This window comes from Suillus subaureus (assembly GCF_016647635.1).
Source record: "Suillus subaureus strain MN1 chromosome Unknown BJ212scaffold_16, whole genome shotgun sequence".
Lineage (NCBI taxonomy): Eukaryota > Fungi > Basidiomycota > Agaricomycetes > Boletales > Suillaceae > Suillus > Suillus subaureus.
The window spans coordinates 353118-374067 of record NW_024538572.1 but is presented as its reverse complement, the minus strand read 5'-3'; the positions used below and the strand labels follow the sequence as shown (position 1 = coordinate 374067).

General features: G+C 42.9%; 2 protein-coding genes across 2 annotated transcripts; both read left to right on the top strand.

Moving 5' to 3' along the window:
* Positions 1–3162: 3162 nt before the first annotated feature.
* Positions 3163–5576, top strand: BJ212DRAFT_1480859 (uncharacterized protein; the record flags this gene model as incomplete). Its single annotated transcript, XM_041340160.1, has 3 exons — positions 3163–3243; positions 3294–3418; positions 5252–5576. 3 exons carry the CDS (start codon positions 3163–3165, stop codon positions 5574–5576), a joined length of 531 nt encoding a protein of 176 aa, XP_041193079.1.
* A 5073-nt stretch (positions 5577–10649) lies between these two features.
* Positions 10650–11991, top strand: BJ212DRAFT_1299685 (uncharacterized protein; the record flags this gene model as incomplete). The annotated part of the gene is made up of 6 exons (XM_041332903.1): positions 10650–10719; positions 10750–10790; positions 11140–11230; positions 11382–11575; positions 11626–11667; positions 11791–11991. The coding sequence occupies 6 exons, from the start codon at positions 10650–10652 to the stop codon at positions 11989–11991; spliced, it is 639 nt and encodes a 212-aa protein (XP_041193078.1).
* Positions 11992–20950: the final 8959 nt, after the last annotated feature.

Here is a 20950-nt window from a genome sequence, read left to right as displayed (position 1 = left end):
AAATTCACTATCCTTCTACAGTCAACAGTTCAGACAAATACCAACAGTTGATAATGTAGTTGTTCGTGGGGGACAAGGTTTTTTGTTGAACTTTTCAAGCAAATGCTAGTGACATAAAATGGGCAAAGAAGTGTGGAAATCAATAACTGGCTTGAAGCAGTGCTATAATCTCAAGTAAAGTCAGTAACTGGCATGATGCAGTGCTATGACCTTCAGAATAATATGTTGCAGCTGTATGCAATGACTAGAGCTATAATATATCCCTGTGGATATTTCTTACTTATCTTCAGCAATGGAGATCAAATTCACTAGCGAAATTGTCCCAATACATGGCCTCGAAACCAACTCTCTGCTGCTCAGGCACTCACTGTGAGTATGATGCAGTCCAGAACAGAGTACACCCTTTGATGTAGTCTTAAGTGGCCAAGCTCTTAATATTCATTGACAGATTGTAGGTCTTATTTGTCTTCCCTAATTGATGAATAATATGTGTGATTCTCCCCACAGAACTTTTCCTGTGTCTAAAAGAGAGCTAGAATGAATACTACTTGTGTAATCAAATATGGCTCAAGTGTGTGGCCTCAAATACTTCTGAATAATGTGTGAAGAATGTGGTAAAAGAATGGAGTAAACAAGCTAATATTTCTCCTAGTTGTCACTTATTTGTTCACTTAGATAATAGGGGTAAAGAAACTTAGGGGTGTATGCACTGATCCCCCTTTGATTCCCCTAAACTTTGTCTCACTCTGATTGGATGATTGATACTTGGGAATGAAATTGATTACTTCACAAGAGGGGAAAATGAGCCCCTTATATACTACTATACTAGTGGCTATGCTATTGATTACTAATGTACTTAAATTAAATTGGAGTCATATTGAGTCATGCTGAGTCAGTATGAATCATTATGAGAAAGGACTATAGAATGCTCTGGAATTTTGCAGAATACTTGGTAAGAATGCTTGGCAAAGGCTGTGTTAAGACCATAACACTGCCATGCTTTGTAATAATGCTTGGTAAGGGTTGTGTTAGCACTGCCTTGTTGTTGTGCTTTACCAATCATCATCTTTCTAATCATAGTATCAATTTGTCAGGTTCCACAGCTTTGGATACATAGATACAAATAAAGTGGCATAAAATGTTGACACATATTTGTAAAGTGGCATAATAAATATTTTACATGGACAGCTAAGCCATTTCTTGGTGAGACATGCTTTGAAATGTCCAAATAAAATTAATGTTGTGAGAAAAATTCAAGTGACTTCATAGTTTGAAATAAAGAGTAACATAAATCATAGTAGCATAAATCATAATATGGTCATGACCATGTATGAAACAAGTTTCGTGCATGTCAGTGTGTGAAGGCAAAGGCACATGCAGAGGGTGGTAGGGCGTGCGAAGTGCAGGAAAGTTGCATGCTAATAGGCAAAAGTGCACAAAGGGCTAGGAATGCGATGGGGACTAAGGGAAGATGATAACTGATACTGATGGGCATGAGAACAATGTGATGATCATACCGGTGCTAGGTGCATATGATCAATAGTACAGTTCTTCTCACCTTCAGGAAAGGAGATAAAGTGCAGATCATTAAATCCATATATATCAACCCATCTGCTCTTACTCTGGTCTGGTCCTAGGAATCCGCCCTCCCATGTCCTATCCATGTCCACCAATCTCTGCTGGTGCATTATTTTTCCCAAAATGACATTGCTAAATAAGCTGCAGGTCTTATTACACATCTACTCATGTTCCACAGCACATGATGTCTTATTACCTATAGACTCATCGCGTGCTCACTAACTACACTACAATTCTCACCTACACATTCCAGACATTCATGTGCTATGATATAAATGACTGCAGTACATACAATTGAGTAGTTCCCTTTCCCCTGGACTCAGCTCTATAGGAGAGTTGTTCTCACATTATTTTTGTAGACCTTGTGCAATCCATCTATTTTGCTCTTTCTTGACAATCCTGCGCAATTCAACCGCTCTGAAGTTCTGTACCACTAGGATCTTACCCTTAAGCTCTTGCAAGAATACCCGACCTGTGACTGGTAGTTTAGTGCAGTTCTTCACTCGCGCTATATCCCTTGCAACCAGCCGCTCTGTAGAGCATGGTTGATTTCATGCGCATTACATCTGCCACACCAGCATCTGACATCCAATATGCTCACATGTATCTTCCAATGGTTCATCCTGCTCTTGTGATACTAACATCGGTCGATTTTTGTCCACACTCATGGTCAATTCTTGGCATAGAAATTCAAAGGTATACATATGGTCCACATTCTAGTTTCTTAGGCTGACATAGGTTATAACTCCTTCGCTCACTTACTTCCCTCGCACATAATTGAAGGAAGTGCTTCAATAGCAGTCCTCTCAGGCCGATCAATTAACTCACACCTCTTAGGATAAGTAGTGCTAGTTGCTAACTGCCTAGTACCAATTACTTCTTCACAACAACAAATGCAATAATGATAGAGTGTGATTGCTAAATGCTACTGACTATGGCTTGAAAATGTGTATGCTGAGAGATGCTAAGGGATACTAACTGGGAACTAAGTGGTAGCTAATTAAGTGATAAAAAATGTGAATGCTATCATGCAAAAGGTGACTAAGCGTGTTCCCACAATGTGGAGCTGATGCGAGTAAGGTGTGGGAATGAAGAAGGTATGTAAGGATATATGTAAGTAAGGGTCTATGATGGGATATGGTGTCATAATGAACATAAAGTGTGAAAATGCACCAGTAGGACTTGCTGGACAGTGGATGGATGCTCCTGGATGATGGGCAATGAAGTGTGGGAAAGTGCATGAGATGCATGTGGGAATGCATCATGGGAGAGTAGCACATGCATTGTGTGATGCACAGGAATGCATCGTGGAAGAGTAGTGCAATGTGTGGGAATGCATCATGCATGTATAGGCTGAGTGAAGGAATGATATAGAGAATGATGCTGTGAGTTTGTGCTGCAAACTGCATGCAGATACATTGCAATATCAAGCTCTATGGGCATACAGAAGCGTGAGTCTCTACACTGGTTTGGTCCAGTTGTAAGCTGAGCTTTTGATGGTCACTGAAGTCACAATGAGTCACAACAGCACATCTACCACCAAAATGCCTACTCCTCCTTTGATTGTCCCACACAAAGAAGATCATGAGCAAAGCATATGTCAAACAATATGAGGGAAAATCAAATCCTGTGCAAGTGCTTGATTCTGGTGCAACAAATGACTCAGTAAGTTTCCTACTGCAATATATTACATGTTTTTGATACTTATTATCCAGATCAATGATGACAACTTCACATCCTTCACAAATATTTTAGTGACTACTGGTATTGGATCTTGGACTAGTGAGCTTGATGAGTACCTCTGCAAACCAGTTGAGAATGTCAAGGAGCCTCTTAAGTGGTGGGTTTCTAACTGTCATGTCTCTCCAAATCTCTTTTGAATGGCATTGGACTATCTGAGTATTCCAGGTACTGTTTTTTTTAACTTTGCATTATAAATTTGCCACTAATTTATTTAAAAAAAAAGCTACATACATATACATACCAAGAATATGGTCATCATGCCCTGCAAGTGCACTACATTGTTCCTTACATTCTGAGTGAAATGCAGATTAGTATGATAACCTCAGGTGACATTAATGAAAACTTGCCATTGGACCAATCAAGGCAGCTGGCCTTTGCAATTTCATTGAGGGTGTCCATCATATATTTGTGTGCTTCAAGGGCTTCATCAGGTTTGCCTGCCAAAAGGAATGCCTGGCACCATTTCAGAATGCAACCTTGAATGCTGCCCTTGCCTACTGAATGTGGCCTTTCCACAGAGGGCAATGCCCTTAGAGATATAGCCTGTCCATGAGGGCCGAATGCTGATGGATTATACCCCAGATAAAAGTTAGCCTTTTGTAAGAGAGTCATGATGGGTCAGTATAACTTACCTTGAGTGCATCCTCAAGGGCAAGGTCCCAGGTGTGTTTGCAGGCCATAATAAATAAGTGATGGGCATATAAAGTATGGTTTCTGGGGTTGGTGTGGATCTCTTGGGTGAGTAACTCTTCAGCAGCAGACAAGTCCCCAGTTAGACATGCATCACAGGATGTTGTGACAGACAGAGGGAGAGTGTGAGTAGGTTTACAAGGCTTCAACAAAGCATTGCCTGTTTGGTGTTTGCTGGCTGATTCTTGTTATCAAGCCCAGGGACAATCTGTGAGAGTGTGGTTGTCATATGTTGTATGAACATTCAAAATAGAAAATGTCTTGCCTAAAATGTGAAAACCTGCTCAGCTCTGGGAGACTACATGCAAACTAGACACTGTTACCACTGATCACAAGTGCATGCCACTGAAGGAATCAACTATTAAGCTATAGCACTACAAGGAATACCAAATCAGAGTATATGTGTGGTCCTCTCAGCTCTGCCTAGGCTGCTATACTTTGCAAAGGCAAGTGCATTCAACCCAAGGGGAAGTGAGTGCAACACATCCACAGGTAGTGCAAAGCATGGGAAAGTCACACACTAATAGGTGAAAGTGCGCAAAGGGCTAGGAATGTAATGGGGACTAAGGGAAGATGATGACTGATACTGATGGGCACGAGAACAACAAATGTGATGATGATAGAGTGTGATTGCCAAATGCTACTGACTATGGCTCAAAAATACATGCACTATGCTAAGGGATGCTAAGGGATACTAACTGGGAACTAAGTGGTCACTAACTAAGTCATAAAAAATGTGAATGCTAACATGCAAAAGCCAACTAAGCGCATTCCCACAATGCGGAGCCAATGCAAGTAAGGTGTGGGAACAAAGAAGGTATATGTAAGTAAGGGTCCATGATAGAATATGGTGTCATGATAAGGATAAATGCGAAAACATACCAGTAAGACTTGCTGGATGATGGATGATGGATGATGGGCGATGAAGCGTGGGAAAGCGCGTGGGAATGCATCGTGGGAGAGTAGCACACACATTGTGTGATGCACAGGAAGATCACATGTGTATTGGCTGAGTGAGGGAATGATATAGGGAATGATGCCACAAGTTTGTGCTGTGAACTGTATGTAGATACATTGCAATATGGGGCTCTATGGGTATACAGAGGCGCAAGTCTCTACACCGCTTTTCCTCTGTGATTCCTGCTTGAACTCTACTCATTCTAGTTTCTGCCATGCCCAGCAAGAAGATAAAATATTGCCATTACTCTTTTAAATGCAAAGAACATTGACACTTTCTCAGTTATTACCAGCAACTCCATCATTACAAAAAGGCAAAATTGGTCAATACATCACCTTCTGTTTCCCCCTCAGAGTCATCAGAGGATCCACAGGCAATGAATCTAGAGCCTGAGATTGAAGTACTTCAAGTATCTGAGTTCAATGTAGCCAGTGATGTGAGCATGGGCAAGCCTGATAAAGGCCCAAGTCCAAATCATTTGGATCAGGAGTCAGATGAGACTGATCATGCAGATGAAGTTCCATATGGCAAAGAAGAAGAAAATAATGATATGGATGAATTACAGTGGCTCAACAAAGTGTCTGAGTATTTATGGATTTTCAAGTAATTAGATAATAGCAAGCCAGCACCTGAGTACAATATAAAGGCATATAGACATGTCTAAAGGCTTGACATCATAGCTATAATCTGAGATATATATTGTGGGAACTAGACCACATATAGGCAAGATATGGTAATTCTAATCACATGACTCATTTGGACACTTTTTTGACTTTATATCCAAATCACAAAATCCAACTATTCACAGATATTATTCTTAATAGAAGTGGTACAATAATCAATATTTGGTCTTATTTTAATATTATTTATATATATGAACCCACATAACATCATGAACTTTAACATAATCATCATACAGCCTATCTCCTCTGCTCCAAAGGATAATATCCTTATTCTCTGCTCCTCTAGTTTGTCTATGAGGCAAATTGCTTCCAAAACTGGTCCTAGCAAGTCTACTATTGCTATAGTTATGCTGACTATGATAGAACATTGATCTCATGAGCTTTGAGCCATTTTGTAGCTAGCTTTGAGGTATGCTTAGAATCATTATCCAGTTGGAAGATAATGTCTTCTTCATCACTTCCTGACTTCTGCATGCTTCTGAGTAGACACTCCTCTAGAATGGAAATTTACTGCTCTACATTCATGCCTCCTTCCACCTCACAAAGAATCCCCACACCATTCCATCTCCTACAACCCCTACCATCATACTTCATGTTCCAAACTTTAGTATATTCTTGACTTCTCTTTCCCCTAATGGTTTCCCTACCTTTTTTGACACATATTCCAGGCTATCTGACCCCATTCTATTGGTTTTTATCTCATGTGACCAAACTACCTTCTTTCAGTCTTCCACAGTCCAATGTTGGTGCTTTAAAGCAAAAGCCCCTATAGGCTGCAGAAAGAAGAGGCATTTTCTTCTTGTTTACAGCCATAAGATTGGCTGCCTTAAGGGTGTTTCTGACTGTTTGAGTGGGGATGGGAGTGGGGATGATGGAATTGATGAACTTGGTGGCATGGACAACATTTGAAGCCTTGCCAGATAGACTTTAATGAACAATAGCTCTTTTATACTATAGAGTAAGCTTGAAAGACCATCCCATTTTATGATTTTCCTTCTCTAGTATGTTTTGGTTTGTGACTATAGCAATAGTAGACTTGCTAGGACCAGTTTTGGAAGCAATTTGCCTCATAGACAAACTAGAGGAGCAGAGAATAAGGATATTATCCTTTGGAGCAGAGGAGATAGGCTGTATGATGATTATGTTAAAGTTCATGATGTTATGTGGGTTCATATATATAAATAATATTAAAATAAGACCAAATATTGATTATTGTACCACTTCTATTAAGAATAATATCTGTGAATAGTTGGATTTTGTGATTTGGATATAAAGTCAAAAAAGTGTCCAAATGAGTCATGTGATTAGAATTACCATATCTTGCCTATATGTGGTCTAGTTCCCACAATATATATCTCAGATTATAGCTATGATGTCAAGCCTTTAGACATGTCTATATGCCTTTATATTGTACTCAGGTGCTGGCTTGCTATTATCTAATTACTTGAAAATTCATAAACATTTGGACACTTTTTTGAGCCACTGTAGATGTGATAGGTGGTCATGTAAATGGTGGGGTTGAGGCACTGCATCATTCACTTTGTGAGTTTAGTTGCTCCTGGAAACTATTTAAATGATAAAAGAGATCAAAATAACATAGGAAATACATTGTTGATGGTGGAAGATAGAGATAAACTCCATGCTCACAGTCTCTGCATCAAGAGTCATATGCCATGCGCAACATTTAATGAATTGCAGGAGAAGTTCAGTCATAAGATGGACATTGACTCTAAGTATAAAATGCTCAAGCATTTCAAAGGACTCGCTACCATCATGCCCATGAAAATAGATTGCTGCATCAATTCCTGCATTGCATATACTGCAAGCTACAGTCACAGTGATAACTGTGACTTCTATGGTAAAAGTCATTTTGATGCTCAAAGGAAGCCAAGACATTGGTTTCCTATGTGCCCCTAATCCCTCAATTGCAGGGTCTGTTTGCCCATGAAGATACTGTTAAAACACTCTTATACCACCATCAAAGGGGCCTTCTGCCACACCAATCCTTGTCCAGATCTACAACTTTCCCCTGACTATGTGCATCCACCATGAATGTCTGATTTGCCTTGGAGTCATTCCAGGACCAAAATCTCCACAAGATATTGCATCCTTCCTTTTCCCATTTGAGAATGAGTGCACCAAACTTGCCAATGGTACACTTACCTTCAATAGCCTTAGGAAGCAGATGTCCTAGCTCCATGCCTACAACATTTTCAAACTTGGTGATATCCTTGTGATAGAGAAACTACTGGAAATCCATGGCCATAATGGCTTTGCACCATGTTGGTCATGTCTGATCACTGGCTTTTGAAATAAGTCTGCAAACAAGACTAATTACTATGTCCCATTAACTCCTCCTACTCAACCTAATACTCTGAACCCACACTGGGACCTCCTTCAGCTCCCCCATTGCAGTCATACTCATTTCGAAGAGGTACTGCAAGAGATAAATGAAGCAGACACTGCCATAGAGAAGGACAGGATTGGGAAGAAAAACAGTCTCTGTATATGCCACCTTCACCTTTATGACAGGCAGCAAGTAGGGTCAATTGACTTTGCCAGGTCCTTTCCATGGGAATGGATGCATGTCTTCCTTGAGAATATTGTCCCAATGCTTGTCAAGCACTGGACTGGCAAATTAAAGGGTATGGATGCTGGGAAGAAAGATTATGAGATAGATGATCATGTATGGACTGAAATCAGAGCAGAAACTGCAGCTGCAATCACAAACATTTCTGCTGCATTTGTTCAAGTCCTTAGCAATAAGATGATCACTCAAACTTCACAGTGGAATCATGGTCATTTTGGGTCATTTACCTTGCCCCAACACTCCTGTGTAATGGCTTTCCAAATGGAAAATACCACAAGCACCTTTGCAAGTTAGTTTGGATCAGGAAAAAAACACCACAGCCCCCAATCACACATGCAGATATTGATGAATTGGAACAATGAATTGCAAGCTTGGTAGTCAAGTATGAAAAGTAAGCAGTCTATTGCAGGATGTGATGTAGAGACTCCATCCTCTACAACCATATAACAGGTGTATTTTCGTGTTTTGGCCTCTGTGCTGACACCCTCCAATAAGTGCAATACATGCGCAATATTCACAACAATACATGCTTTGGTGTGCTTCAGACACACTATGAACACACTTTCACATCCTCATCACCAACCGTCTGCATGTCCTGTCCTTGTCCTCCAAGGTTCATTGGTGTGTGTTTTATCCATTTTTACTTCAATCACATATCACAGAGTTACATATGGTATGTAATTACTCATTGCCTTGCTATTTTTACTTAAGTTACATCACTTATGATATTTACCACTACCTATTTGCTTCCAAAGCCTGGGAACACACTTATGAGGCATTACATGCCTCTGGGCAAATTTTAGTTAGTTACTTCCCTTCCATGAGTATCCCTCAGAGCAGCAGCTAATAGTTGAATTTACAACCACCTTTGTTGACTTTCACACTTGAGATCTGAAAAGGATCATCTCATCTCCATCATCTCCCACCAATCCAAGTAAAGGTCAGTATCACTTGCTTTGAGATCTAGAGTCCAGCCATGAAGCACACATTTCACATATCAAGTATGCATTTTCATGTACCTGTCACATCCAGCATGCTTTGGTGCCTATTGTTGCACTTCATACTCTTGCACTCCACCAGGCCCTCTGTTGAGAGCTAGTTCTTGGCATTCCCCCTCAAATCTTTAGAGGAATCCTTTCTCAGTGGCAATCCCCTTGGGTTGAGTTTGACTTGCATCCAGAGGAGCTCTGAAGAGTTCATATCTTTAGTTTCCCCCATCACCTCATCCAAATTCCTCACCTTCAGCAATAGAACATGGCTGATACCACTATAAGGTACTACTATCTGTTACGATCAAGCTAAGTCTGTGGCAAGCAAATGAAGTGAGTAAGTAACATAGAACTTGGATTGGGGCTCTGTTAAGGTTGTGTGCTCAAGGGGGTTGGATCACAAGGGCTTGGCCTCAGCTCATATGCTGTGCCCCTTTCCCAAGTATGTGCCCTTAATTTCCAGGGGCTAGAACAGTCATCTGGAGTTTCTGGGATTTGACTAGGGCGGACAACAGACATCTGGATCTGAAATGTGAGAGATAAATCCGATGGACATCTGGATGTTACTTGGGTAAGTGGATAAGACTAATCTGGGTGAAGTCCAGACTAGAAACTAACAGAGGATAGACTACCTTAAGGTAGAGTCGGAAATGTAGTCTAGGATGCAATCCTAAGACTCAGAATATGACAAGAGACTTATCTTGAGTCCGGGGGACACAGGAATGAGCAGGAACTAAGATGATATTTGAACTGGAGTATTTCCAAGAGTTACAGGAGGTTTATATACTGTAGGTATCATATAGGAATCAACCAGCAAACATAAAGGCTATGTAAGAAGCATATGCAAAGTCTATTAGTAAGTAGGACAGATCACAAATAATGAACACCGGAAATGAAGTGTATGTATCAGATCAATAATCAGAAGGGAAACATGGTTAACCAGAGTCTGGAGACAGGGGAAGTCTAAATGGGGTTGGGTGCTGACATAGGGTTTGGATTCCGGAAGGAAGATAAAGATAGATCAGATCATTTGAGATCTGGAGAAGCGGATTTAGAGTTGAGAGTCCAGAATGGTATATGACAGGCTTGCACCAAGCCTGCTGCAACCAGCAAGCATTCATAGGTACAATTTCACAGCAATTGATCTAGCTGTGAGGGCTACAATCAATTATTGACGATTATGATGGCAAGTTGTCAATTGTTCTCTTCACAAGGCTAGAGATGATGGCAGCGACATGCTCCAACAAAAGTACTTGCTAAAGAGGAGAGCTTGCTTAGGGCTCAAAGGGTAGGCAGTATGAACCAAGTAGATTCAAGTTAGAGAATACAAGTGCTACCCATAAGGCATATATACTGTTGGAAGGGATAAGGGCAGGTCTGCCATATTAGTGGTAAGGGTAGAGGGTGAACGGGTCACAATGAGTCAAGATACCAAAGTAAGTAGAAAGTACTGGTTGAGTGGTAAGGGTAAAGGGGACATGAGTCATGGTGAGTCATGATGGAGTCAGAATACCATAGTAAGTAAGAGGGACCAGTTTGACAGTAAGGGCATAGGGTTGGTGAGTCATTGGATGAACCAAAGATAGGGTACAACTGACAGAACAGTTGGTGGAACAATCAAGAGAGAGAGATAGAACAATCAAGAAAGAGAAAAGGGGCAATTGCCCGAAGAGGAAGGAGTCCAGTGAGGGTGAGAGCGAGGAAAATAAATAGGGGCTAAACAAGTGGATGTTACTGTAACACTATCAGTATGACAAGTCCAGATTACCAGCCTGCACCCTTCTAATTCACAGAATACTTCATATTGCTGATGACATTTGTCAATGCAGACCTGTGTGGACCACATGGACATTCTTCCTGGAGCACTATTATCAAAAATTCAGGATAGCACTAAAATCAAGAGTTCAGCCTTGGGGAAACCTCAACAAAGAAGTTCTATACATGATGTACCTTCAGCAAGTGGTTCTTCAGTATGATGTCCAAGAGGAGGTGTCTTTAAGTATTCAGTGGAATTTGTCCTAGCTAATGACATATAAAACTATTTTTGAAGATTATAAATCCCATCCAATCACTCAAGATAAAAGCATAAACAATCCTACCAGATCATGACTATGTTCTTCACCTCCCTCAAGTGACTTCATATGAACCAGACTGCAATGAGCAGGTGGAAGTTGTGTTGTATGTAAAGCAACTCATTGGTAGAAGACAGACAGTAATTCTTGCACATCTCCCAACTGTGATGGTGTTCTGGAAAAAAAATCACATCCAAAATGGCAGAGGCAGTATTCAGACACACAGCACCACTAGGACATCCAAAAAGCAAAGAAACTCATCATATGTTCAAGTAAGTCCACTATATCATACATTAGATCTGTACTCAATGAGGTTACATAGTACAAACTGGAATATGAAGACCATGAAAATAAAGCTCTGAAGGTGATTCAGTTGGTGCAGTATGATTGACTCAAAAAGATACTGGTTTGCTCATTGTCAAACAACACTCAGTGGCCAGGGCTCACTAGCAAAACTCTTTTACTGGCACTCATTTGACCATGCCAGACCAAGGGCAGAGATGCTACCAAGGAGGAACATTATTCAAGAAACCTCACATGTACCATCACTGACCTATGGAATGTAAAAGGAGTTGTAGGAAGGGTCAAGAGTCATGGGGAATGGACTATCATTGACCACAGAAGCAGTTTCACAAAACCAGCTTTTGATGGTGCTGGGTATAATACAGATGAAAGTGAGGTGGAGTAGATGTGATACATATCTCCCATCATGGAGAAATCACTGAAATACACACTGCTCTACTCAGTTGACCCCTCAAGCCCAGTGAGAAATAGTCCTAGTGGAATTGACAGCAAATGATGGAAATATTCAATATTTGTATCATTGGCACAGTATACTTGAATATTAGTACAAGATTCATCATCACCATCTGTGCATGCCTGCACTAGAATATATTTATCTATAATCACAGAAGATCATACTGAAAGGTGGGCCCACAATGTCACCATGAAGATTTGACTTGCCAAATTCCTAGGGTGATTCAATGAATACTTCCAGAGAACACAAAAAACAAAGGGAAACTTACAGCACAAAATATATGACATGATATCAGATGATCATTACTACATAGGTGTTAGGCTTCATTTTAAGCTCCTTGTGTTCTTTCAGGTGCTTCCTGAGGATGGCAACAGCAAGAACAACCAAGAAAGTATCAAAGCATATATTGCAGTTGTAGGCCTGATGTGGAAGACAGCCCCACAATACTTGATATTTGGAGTTATTACTGTTTCTTGCACTATGCAACCAGGCATCATCTGTTACAGTACCCTATTCTTTTTCTCATCATCACTGCAGATGCCTTATGGCTGTACTTGTAATGCTTCCTTTTCACCTTGCTGTTTCCTCATGGTTTCTCTTATCTTTGACTCATACCTTGTTATCCCATGAACCTTCCTTTTCTAGTACTTGTTACCCTTCGCCCAGCTTGGTCTGTGCACAGTTCTCTTGCATATATAAACCCTAGTTACTGCTTGTATTTTCTCTAACTTTAATCTACTCAGTTCTCCTTGATACTTGAACTCTAGCTCCTTGGGAAGGAGGCTAGCCATCATCCTATTTGAACTCTAGATCCTGCAGGAGTCTAGACAATTGCTCCTGAAGGAGGCATTGACTTGATGTAGAGAATGAGATTCCTCCAGGCATAGATTGCCCATATTTTGACTCACAATGATTGGTACAATGTGCAACTCACTAGCTATGACTTTCCTGTGAAACATGCCAGAGGCTTGATGCTTTCCTGCATTATGTAACACATTCCCATGCATGTGCTTAGTGCGCTCTTCCCATGCATGGTTGCCTTATGTTGCGCAGCATCTGGGAGCATCCATCCATTGTCCAATCAGTTCCCTAGTGAGTCCTTTCTCACTCATTCTCACTATCAGACCATATTTAGCATTATATGACACTATATTTCATCATGGACCCTTAGTTACATCATTTACATACTTAGAGTGCTCCCTATTCACTTCCAAGCCCTGGGAGCGCACCTAGGCACAGCTTACCTGTTGCCTAAAAAGTTTTCATACAACAACCACCATCATGTCAGTAGTCACTTAGCATCTAGCAGTCAGAATTTATTGTCTTCAGCCAGCATGCATTAGTCATCCCCCTAGCCCTCAGCAACAGTTCATTATCATCAGCCTCCATTCAGCAGCCCCAGTTCACATCCTCATGACTTCTACCAGTTTCTTATATGTTCACACACAGCTTGCACTTTATTCCTACACTTCACACTCCTATGCATGCACACTTTCAGCGCACTTCACCAGAGTTGACCTGGAGTCACTTTGTGGATCTTGCTTTCCTTGCTTCCCCTAAGGGTCAAACACATTGTTGGAAGGAGTGCCCATATGGTACTATGGCTACAACAATCTGAGAGGTTAATCCTCGTATCTTCCTTTCCTATCTTGTTAGCTCATCATTTCTTGCACCTTTGATACCATACAATACTTTACCAGTACCATGATCTCCGGTCGCTTCTCTGCATACTCATACTCCATGTTTTGCACTCCACAGCTTTCATATAGCTACTTATATGTGTCATCTTGCAGCTTGATACCTCAGTGTTGTTATTGAACTCCTGCTGAGGTATGCATTGTCTCATTGTCTGTCTTCACAGTAACTAATATGTACCTATAGACTTGCTCTAGGTAAATTGAATATTAGCATTGTTATTGAACTCCTGCTGAGACTTGCTCTAGCCATTAGGTTATGAGCCCTGTCTGAGTTGTCAAGCACAACCCAGACAATTGACTAGGCTAACTAGTAGGCTCGCATATAGGCACACTCACCAAACAAACAAACCATTTCAGTATCTATCTAATCACTTCCTAAATCCTCCATAACTTGTTCTGTCCTCGTCATGGGTAAATTCAACCACATTATTGAACTCACTGGTTCGGACGATTATTGTTAAGGTCATACTCAATGGATAACTGGATCCAAAGGGCTTCGCCTCAGCTTGTGCGCTGTGCCCCTTACCTGAGTATTGCCCCTTATTTCAGGAAGGCAAGACTGACACATCCAGAAGGTCAGACGAGTAGCGTAGCAGATCTGGATGACTTCCAGATGCAGGATAAGTATCATAGGGCTAATCCAGACAAGTCCAGACTAGAAACTAATGGTAATGGACTGTCGGAGACAGAGGCGGATATGGATAGACTATAGGAATCAATCCTAAGTCTTGGAGAGTGACAAGAGTAGAGATACTCAAGTCCAGAGGACAGGAATGAGTAGAACTAAGATGATATTCGAACTGAGGTACTACAGAGAGTTACAGGAGGTTATATACTATAGGTATCTAATGGAATGATCAATCAGCAGAGTCCAAGGCTATGTACAAAGCATATGGATGGTCTATTTGTAAGTAGAAACAGATTACAAATAATGAAATGGAAATGAAGCATAGGTAATGGATCAGGGAGCAGGACAGATATACAGATAACTGAAATACTGGAGTTAGGGGATTACTGAAAAGAGACGAGCACTGGTTGTGGATTTGGATGAATTGTGGACCGGACTGGATGAGTGGACAGAATGGATGATGAGATGTTGGAGGGAGATAAGATGTGGATAGGATCAGAGATAAGATGTGGATTGGATCTGAGATCCAGATATGCAGATATGACAATTATCCTAGCTGGCATTGTGCTATCATGCTTGCACTGCAAGGCGAAGGTCTCTGGACTCATTGTAGTTCTGGGACCAATGTCAACAACCTTGCAGAACTAGCATCACACATACCAACCCCTGCGCAAGCAGGCATGCCCACAGCTGTGGAGAAACAGGAAATCAAAGATTGGCTTAAGGAAGATGCTCAAGCCAAAGGGGTTATCTGTCGCAAACTGTCGCCTGTAGTCCAAGGACTCATTGGCAAACAACTCACTGCTAGAGAACAGTGGGATACCCTTGCTCAACATTTTAGTCGACTTGATATCACATCCCAGTTCGAACTTTGGGCACAACTCTTCAGTATCAAACTGAAAGATGTGGATGACATGTCCTGCTATATCAGTGTCTTTGAAAATGCATGTCGCTGATTTGCTGAAATGAATGTCATGTTTACAGATGACAAAGCCATCTTCCTCCTCCTCCAAGGACTCCCTCAGACTCCAGAATGGCTGGTGTTCAAACAGTTGACCATCAGGCAGTACAACAAGAGCAGTGCAACATCCACTACCATTTCTACAACTGCCCCAACCGCTCCTCCTGTTATGACCTTCCAGGAAGTTATTACCTCACTTTCTGAAGAGGCCAACTGTATCCATGAAGAACAGAAAGCAGTAGGTCCAGGATCAGAGTATGTGAATGCAGTAACCCCCCCATACAAGAACAAGGTCAACCCCAAGAATGGCATAAGGATCCACAGGAACAACCCTAAGGGGGTGCCCTGTGAGAACCCAGTCTGTGCTGGCCTTCCACATGCTCTCACTCACAACCTTGAATATTGTCTTCAGCCAGGGGGTGGAATGGAAGGGAAGGCACCTTGGTCCCATGGTAGCAAGAAGCAGCAACCTAAGAAGGATATAGCTGCCTCTGCAAATGCCAATGAGAAAACTGCTAAGTCCTCTGATGACACATCCTCTCACCATCAAGACTTGTCATTCACCATGATTGAGACATTGTCTCCTGATTCATCACCCACTGCTGAAAACCTTGCCTGCATCATACAGTAACATCTCTCCAGCATCCTTGACTTGGGTACAACATCCACTCCCGTTATGGACCATAGTCTCTTCTGGATGTTCTCTAAGGATGCAAGTGTCACAATGACAACAGCCAATCATGGGAAGCTCTCCACCTCAGGGAGAGGCGATTGCCTTGCTGATCTGACCATTAACAAACAAATCTTCCACATTTGCCTTAGCAATTGTCCCCATGTTCCAGGGGCGCTTGTCAATCTCTTATTGGTGGGCTACATGCTTCAAAAAGGCTGGGAGTGTCATTTCAAACCATTTCCATCACACTGTCAGCTCACATACTGAGGGGATGATCTCAGAGACGTCCTATTGACTGGAAACCTCATTTTCCTTGACCTTGAATTCATCTGTCCCAGTGAATGCACTCCACCATCACCTTCTCACAAACTTTCAATGCTTGTGTGTGTCCCTTTGTCTTGGGATCTTTGGCATGCCTGAATGGGTCATATTGGTGGCGATGCCGTGAAGTGTCTTCCCTTGATTGCTAATGGAGTAAAGGTTGAGTCAGTGGTACCTCTACAGCAATGTGAACCTTGCATTATGGCAAAGCACCCACACAAGCCCTACCCACCTTCTGAAGAGCCTTGTGCCTCCCACATGCTGGACTTGATCCATTCTGACTTGTGCAGCCCATTCCCCACCATGACCCCTCACAGCAAACTCCACTTCATCATTTTCCTAGATGACCATACCAACCTTCTCTCCCTCCAATTGCTCGCAACAAAAGACCAAGCTCTTGCTGCATGGGAGATTTTCTGGAAATGCTGGGAGACAGGTTAAAGTTTTCTGGTCAGATAATGGAGGTGAGTTTCTCAGTCTGGCATTTACAGAAGCACTGCAGAATGGAGGTATCAAACGTCAGCTCTCCACCCCATATGCTCACCAACAGAATGGAAAGGCTGAATGTGCCATTTGAACCATTGAAGGCTGCATGTTCACAATGCTTGAAACAGCAAGCCTTCCTGCTGCTCTTTGGGGTGAGGCAGCACTGACTGCCTGTTACCTTTGGAACCACAGTGAATCACATGCCCTTCCTCCTGGTGTGACACCCTATCAGCTCATCAATGGCAGGAAACCAGACCTCTTGCACTTACACATCTTCGGGTCTCACTGCTTTGCCTGCATTCCATCAGAACTCCAGAGTAAGATGGGGTCCCACTCACGCCCTGCTGTATTTACGGGCTACCCTGACAGGGTTAAAGGCTACCACCTTTGTGACAAAGAGACAGGTTCATTCTTCACTGCATGCAATGTAATCTTTGACAAAAACCTACCTTCCATCCCCTCTGCTGATGATGAGTCGGATTCAGACTCAGAGTCTAAGGCAATTGTGCCCAGCCCACCTTCATCCTCTTTGCCCACTTCACCTCCATCCTCTTCCATGCATTCTTCCCCTCCAAGACTTAACGTGCCTCATGCTTCCACTCCATCTTCACCTCCTGCAGTCACCGCCCCTCATTGTTCCACTTGCAAACATGTACCTACATCTGTAGGAGAAGTCTACGCAGAGGAACTTGCAGCCACCAAAGCACACCTTCAAACTCTGTGTGAGGTGCACATGGAACAGGCTCACAGTCAAACACCAGCACTTAGTGAGGGGGTGGAGGAAGTTGAGAAGCCTGAAGACCAAGCAGCAGGTGATCTAACCCATATCAAGCCAAATGCCGACCTCCCAGAGACTCTCGTGAACCTTATTGTCGAAGAATATGCCAATGTGACAATTTGGAGTGACTGAAAGCAAAACCCTTCTGACCCTGGATATGACATGCTGATCCCACCTGCTACATACAATGAAGCAGTCCTTTACACAGATTGTGATCACTGGCTTGAGGCCATGCACGCAGAGCTCACTCCATTACCCAAGGGTTGCAAGGCTATTGGCAATTGATGGGTGCTGGAATTTAAAGATGACAATAAGGGTGGTTCTGCCTACAAAGCTTGTCTAGTAGCACAGGGCTTCTCTCAAATCCCGGGGGTGGACTATGGTGCAACATTTGCACCAGTTGCCAAAATGGCCTTAATTTGCCTCATCGCTGCCCTAGCTTGTTGCAACAACTGGGAGCTTGACACTTTCAATGCCAAGCATGCATTCCTGTGGGCCATCCTGAAGGAGAAGATTTATATGAGGCAACCTCAGGGAATTGAGGAAGGTGAGCTTGATGAGCTTGTTTGGTGCATGTTGCAGACACTTTATGGGCTTAAGCAGTCCACAATGGAGTGGTATGAGCAGGTTCATGCTGTGATGGAGGAACTCAGTTTCACTCGGTGCACAGTTGATCATGCACTCTTCATCTATGACCACATGGGCAGCTCTTCTCACACCATGTGTCTCATTGGCTGGCACATCGACAACAGGATGGGGACTTCCAATTCCTGCCCCTTCCTACTCTGGGTGAAGGAAAAGATAGCGCAGCATTTTGGCATCAAAGACCTTGGGCCTGTCAGTTGCTTTCTCAGCATGCAATTTGAAAGAGATCGCACTATTCACCAACTCTGGATTCATCAGAGTGAGTACATCACCTACTTGCTTGAGGAGCACAGACTACTAGACTGTAACCCAGTTCAACTCCCTCTCGACCCTGCTCACCCTTTCAGTCAACCTTCTGACACTCATGCTGTCATTCCCAACCTCCAGTCCCAATATCACAAAATCGTTGGGGAACTGCTGTATTCCACCATCTGCACACACCCCAACATCTCCTTTGCCATCAACTCACTTGCCCAAAATAATTCCAATCCATCCCTCACCCATTATGCAGCTGCAAAATGGCTTCTCTGCTATCTCTGCAGCACCATCAACCTGTGGCTCCACTATGGTGGTGATTGCATTTATGATGCATTATGTGTGTACTGTGATGCAGACTGGGCAAACTCAACCAATGATTGTCTATCTATCTCCAGGTATGCATGGTTTTTCACAGGAAGGCTGATAACCTTCATCTCCAAGAAGCAAAACACTCGTGCATTGTCATCAATGGAAGCTGAGTATATGGTGATCACTCATGTTATCCAGGAGGGTCTTTGGCTTAAATCTCTCTTCAATGAGCTCCATCTTCCAGTTGACCTCCTGATCAGCATATACATGGACAACACTGGCACTATTGCCCTCTCAAAGGAGGCTGAACACCATGCACGATCCAAACACATTGATGTTCATTATCACTTCATCCATGAGCACATCAAGAACAGTACCTTCTTGCCCAAATGGCTCCCATCCCATAATAACACAGCCAACATCTTGACTAAAGCCCTTGCACATCCACTCTTTCTCAAGCACGCAAATGGTCTGCAGTTGGTGTCTAGGTGAGGGGGTGTGTTGGAAGGAGTGCCCACATGGTACTATGGCTATGATGATCTGAGAGATTAATCCTTGTATCTTCCTTTCCTATCTTGTTAGCTCATCATTTCTTGCACCTTCAACACCATATGATACTTTACTGGTGAAGGTTCAACAGCTCTGTGTTAAGAACCATGCTCAAAGGAGAGAGAGACTGACTCAGAGGGGCTTGGCCTCAGCTCGTACACTGTGCCCCTTACCCGAGTATGTGCCCTTCATTTCAGAGGAAGTCCGATAATGGTCTGAGGAAGTCTGGAGGACTTCCAGAGGAGCATGGGAGAGTTCCGGAGGAATGCAGGAAGTGCTCAGGAGAGTTCCCACTGCAAGGTAATACTTCTACAGGAAAACAGGATGGAAGGATAGGAGGTCCAGAGGACAGGAGGACAGGATGTCTGGAGGTCCAGAGTATGGAGGACAGGAGGTCTGGAGGTCTGGAGGACAGGACATGGAGGTACAGAGGGCAGAACATCCAAAGGACAGGATGCCCAGAGGTATGAGGGACAGGATGTCCCAAGGTACAGAAAACAGGATGTCCAGAAGGAATAGGAGCTACATCGGACGAAGTCCAATGTAGAAGCAAACAGAGGTAGACTACCCTAAGGTAGAGTCAGAGGGACAGGAAGTGGACCTAAGTCTGGAAAGAGGGTAAGTGCCAGAAAGGCAAGACTCCAGCCTAGGGAAGCAATCCCTAGACTTGGGACAGAGACATAGGGGACAAATCCAAAGGTCCAGAATTCTGGCCTAGGGAATCCTTCCCTAGGCCTTATGGAAAAGGACAAGACTCAGATGGACTGAAGTCCAGAAGATGATTGGCAAGTAGAACAGGATCTAAGATGATATTCAGACTGAGGACTCTACTGTAGTTGTACAGGGGTTATATACTAGAGGCTATCCAAGAGGATCAGTAAGCAAAGGAGTAAGGCTATGTACGAGCATGCGGAAACACATTGGTAAGTAAGACAGAACATAAGTAAATGAACTCAGAGATGAAACTAGTACAAGGATCAATCAGCAAGATGGAAACAGAGATAACCGAGAACCAGAAAGGTGGAGATGCCTAAATGGGGATAGGTGCAGGATCTCAGATGGAGGGTGGGAATAGGTCCAGAGATCTGGCAATCCAGAAGGCAGGGTGGAAACAGGACTGAGATATGTGAGGTGGTGGATGTAGTCCGGAATCCAAGAGGAGGTAAAGTCTGGATGTCTTGCTGGACAGAATGTGCATAGGGTGGACAGGATAGGGGATCCAGGAATGAGTTGGATATGGGGTCCAGAAATAGGTCCGGAAAGCGTGGGAATATGATGGGATCTATGTCTGGCATATGGGATATGACACTCTGCTAGGCTGCAGAGCAAAAGAAAGAAAGAGGGCTCTACCCCTGGGGTGAGAGGAAGGCCTACTGACTCTCTAAATGTGTTGGTCGAAGTGCACCAGGCAATATGTTCAACCCTTAAGGGAAGCAAAGAAAGCAAAGATCCATGAAGTGACACCAGGTCAACTCTGGTGAAGCATGCTGGGGGTGCACACATGGGAATGTTGAGTGTGCAAGGGCGCAAAGTGTGGGAATAGAGCATGTGCTGTGCATGAATGTGTAAAGACTGATAGATGGCA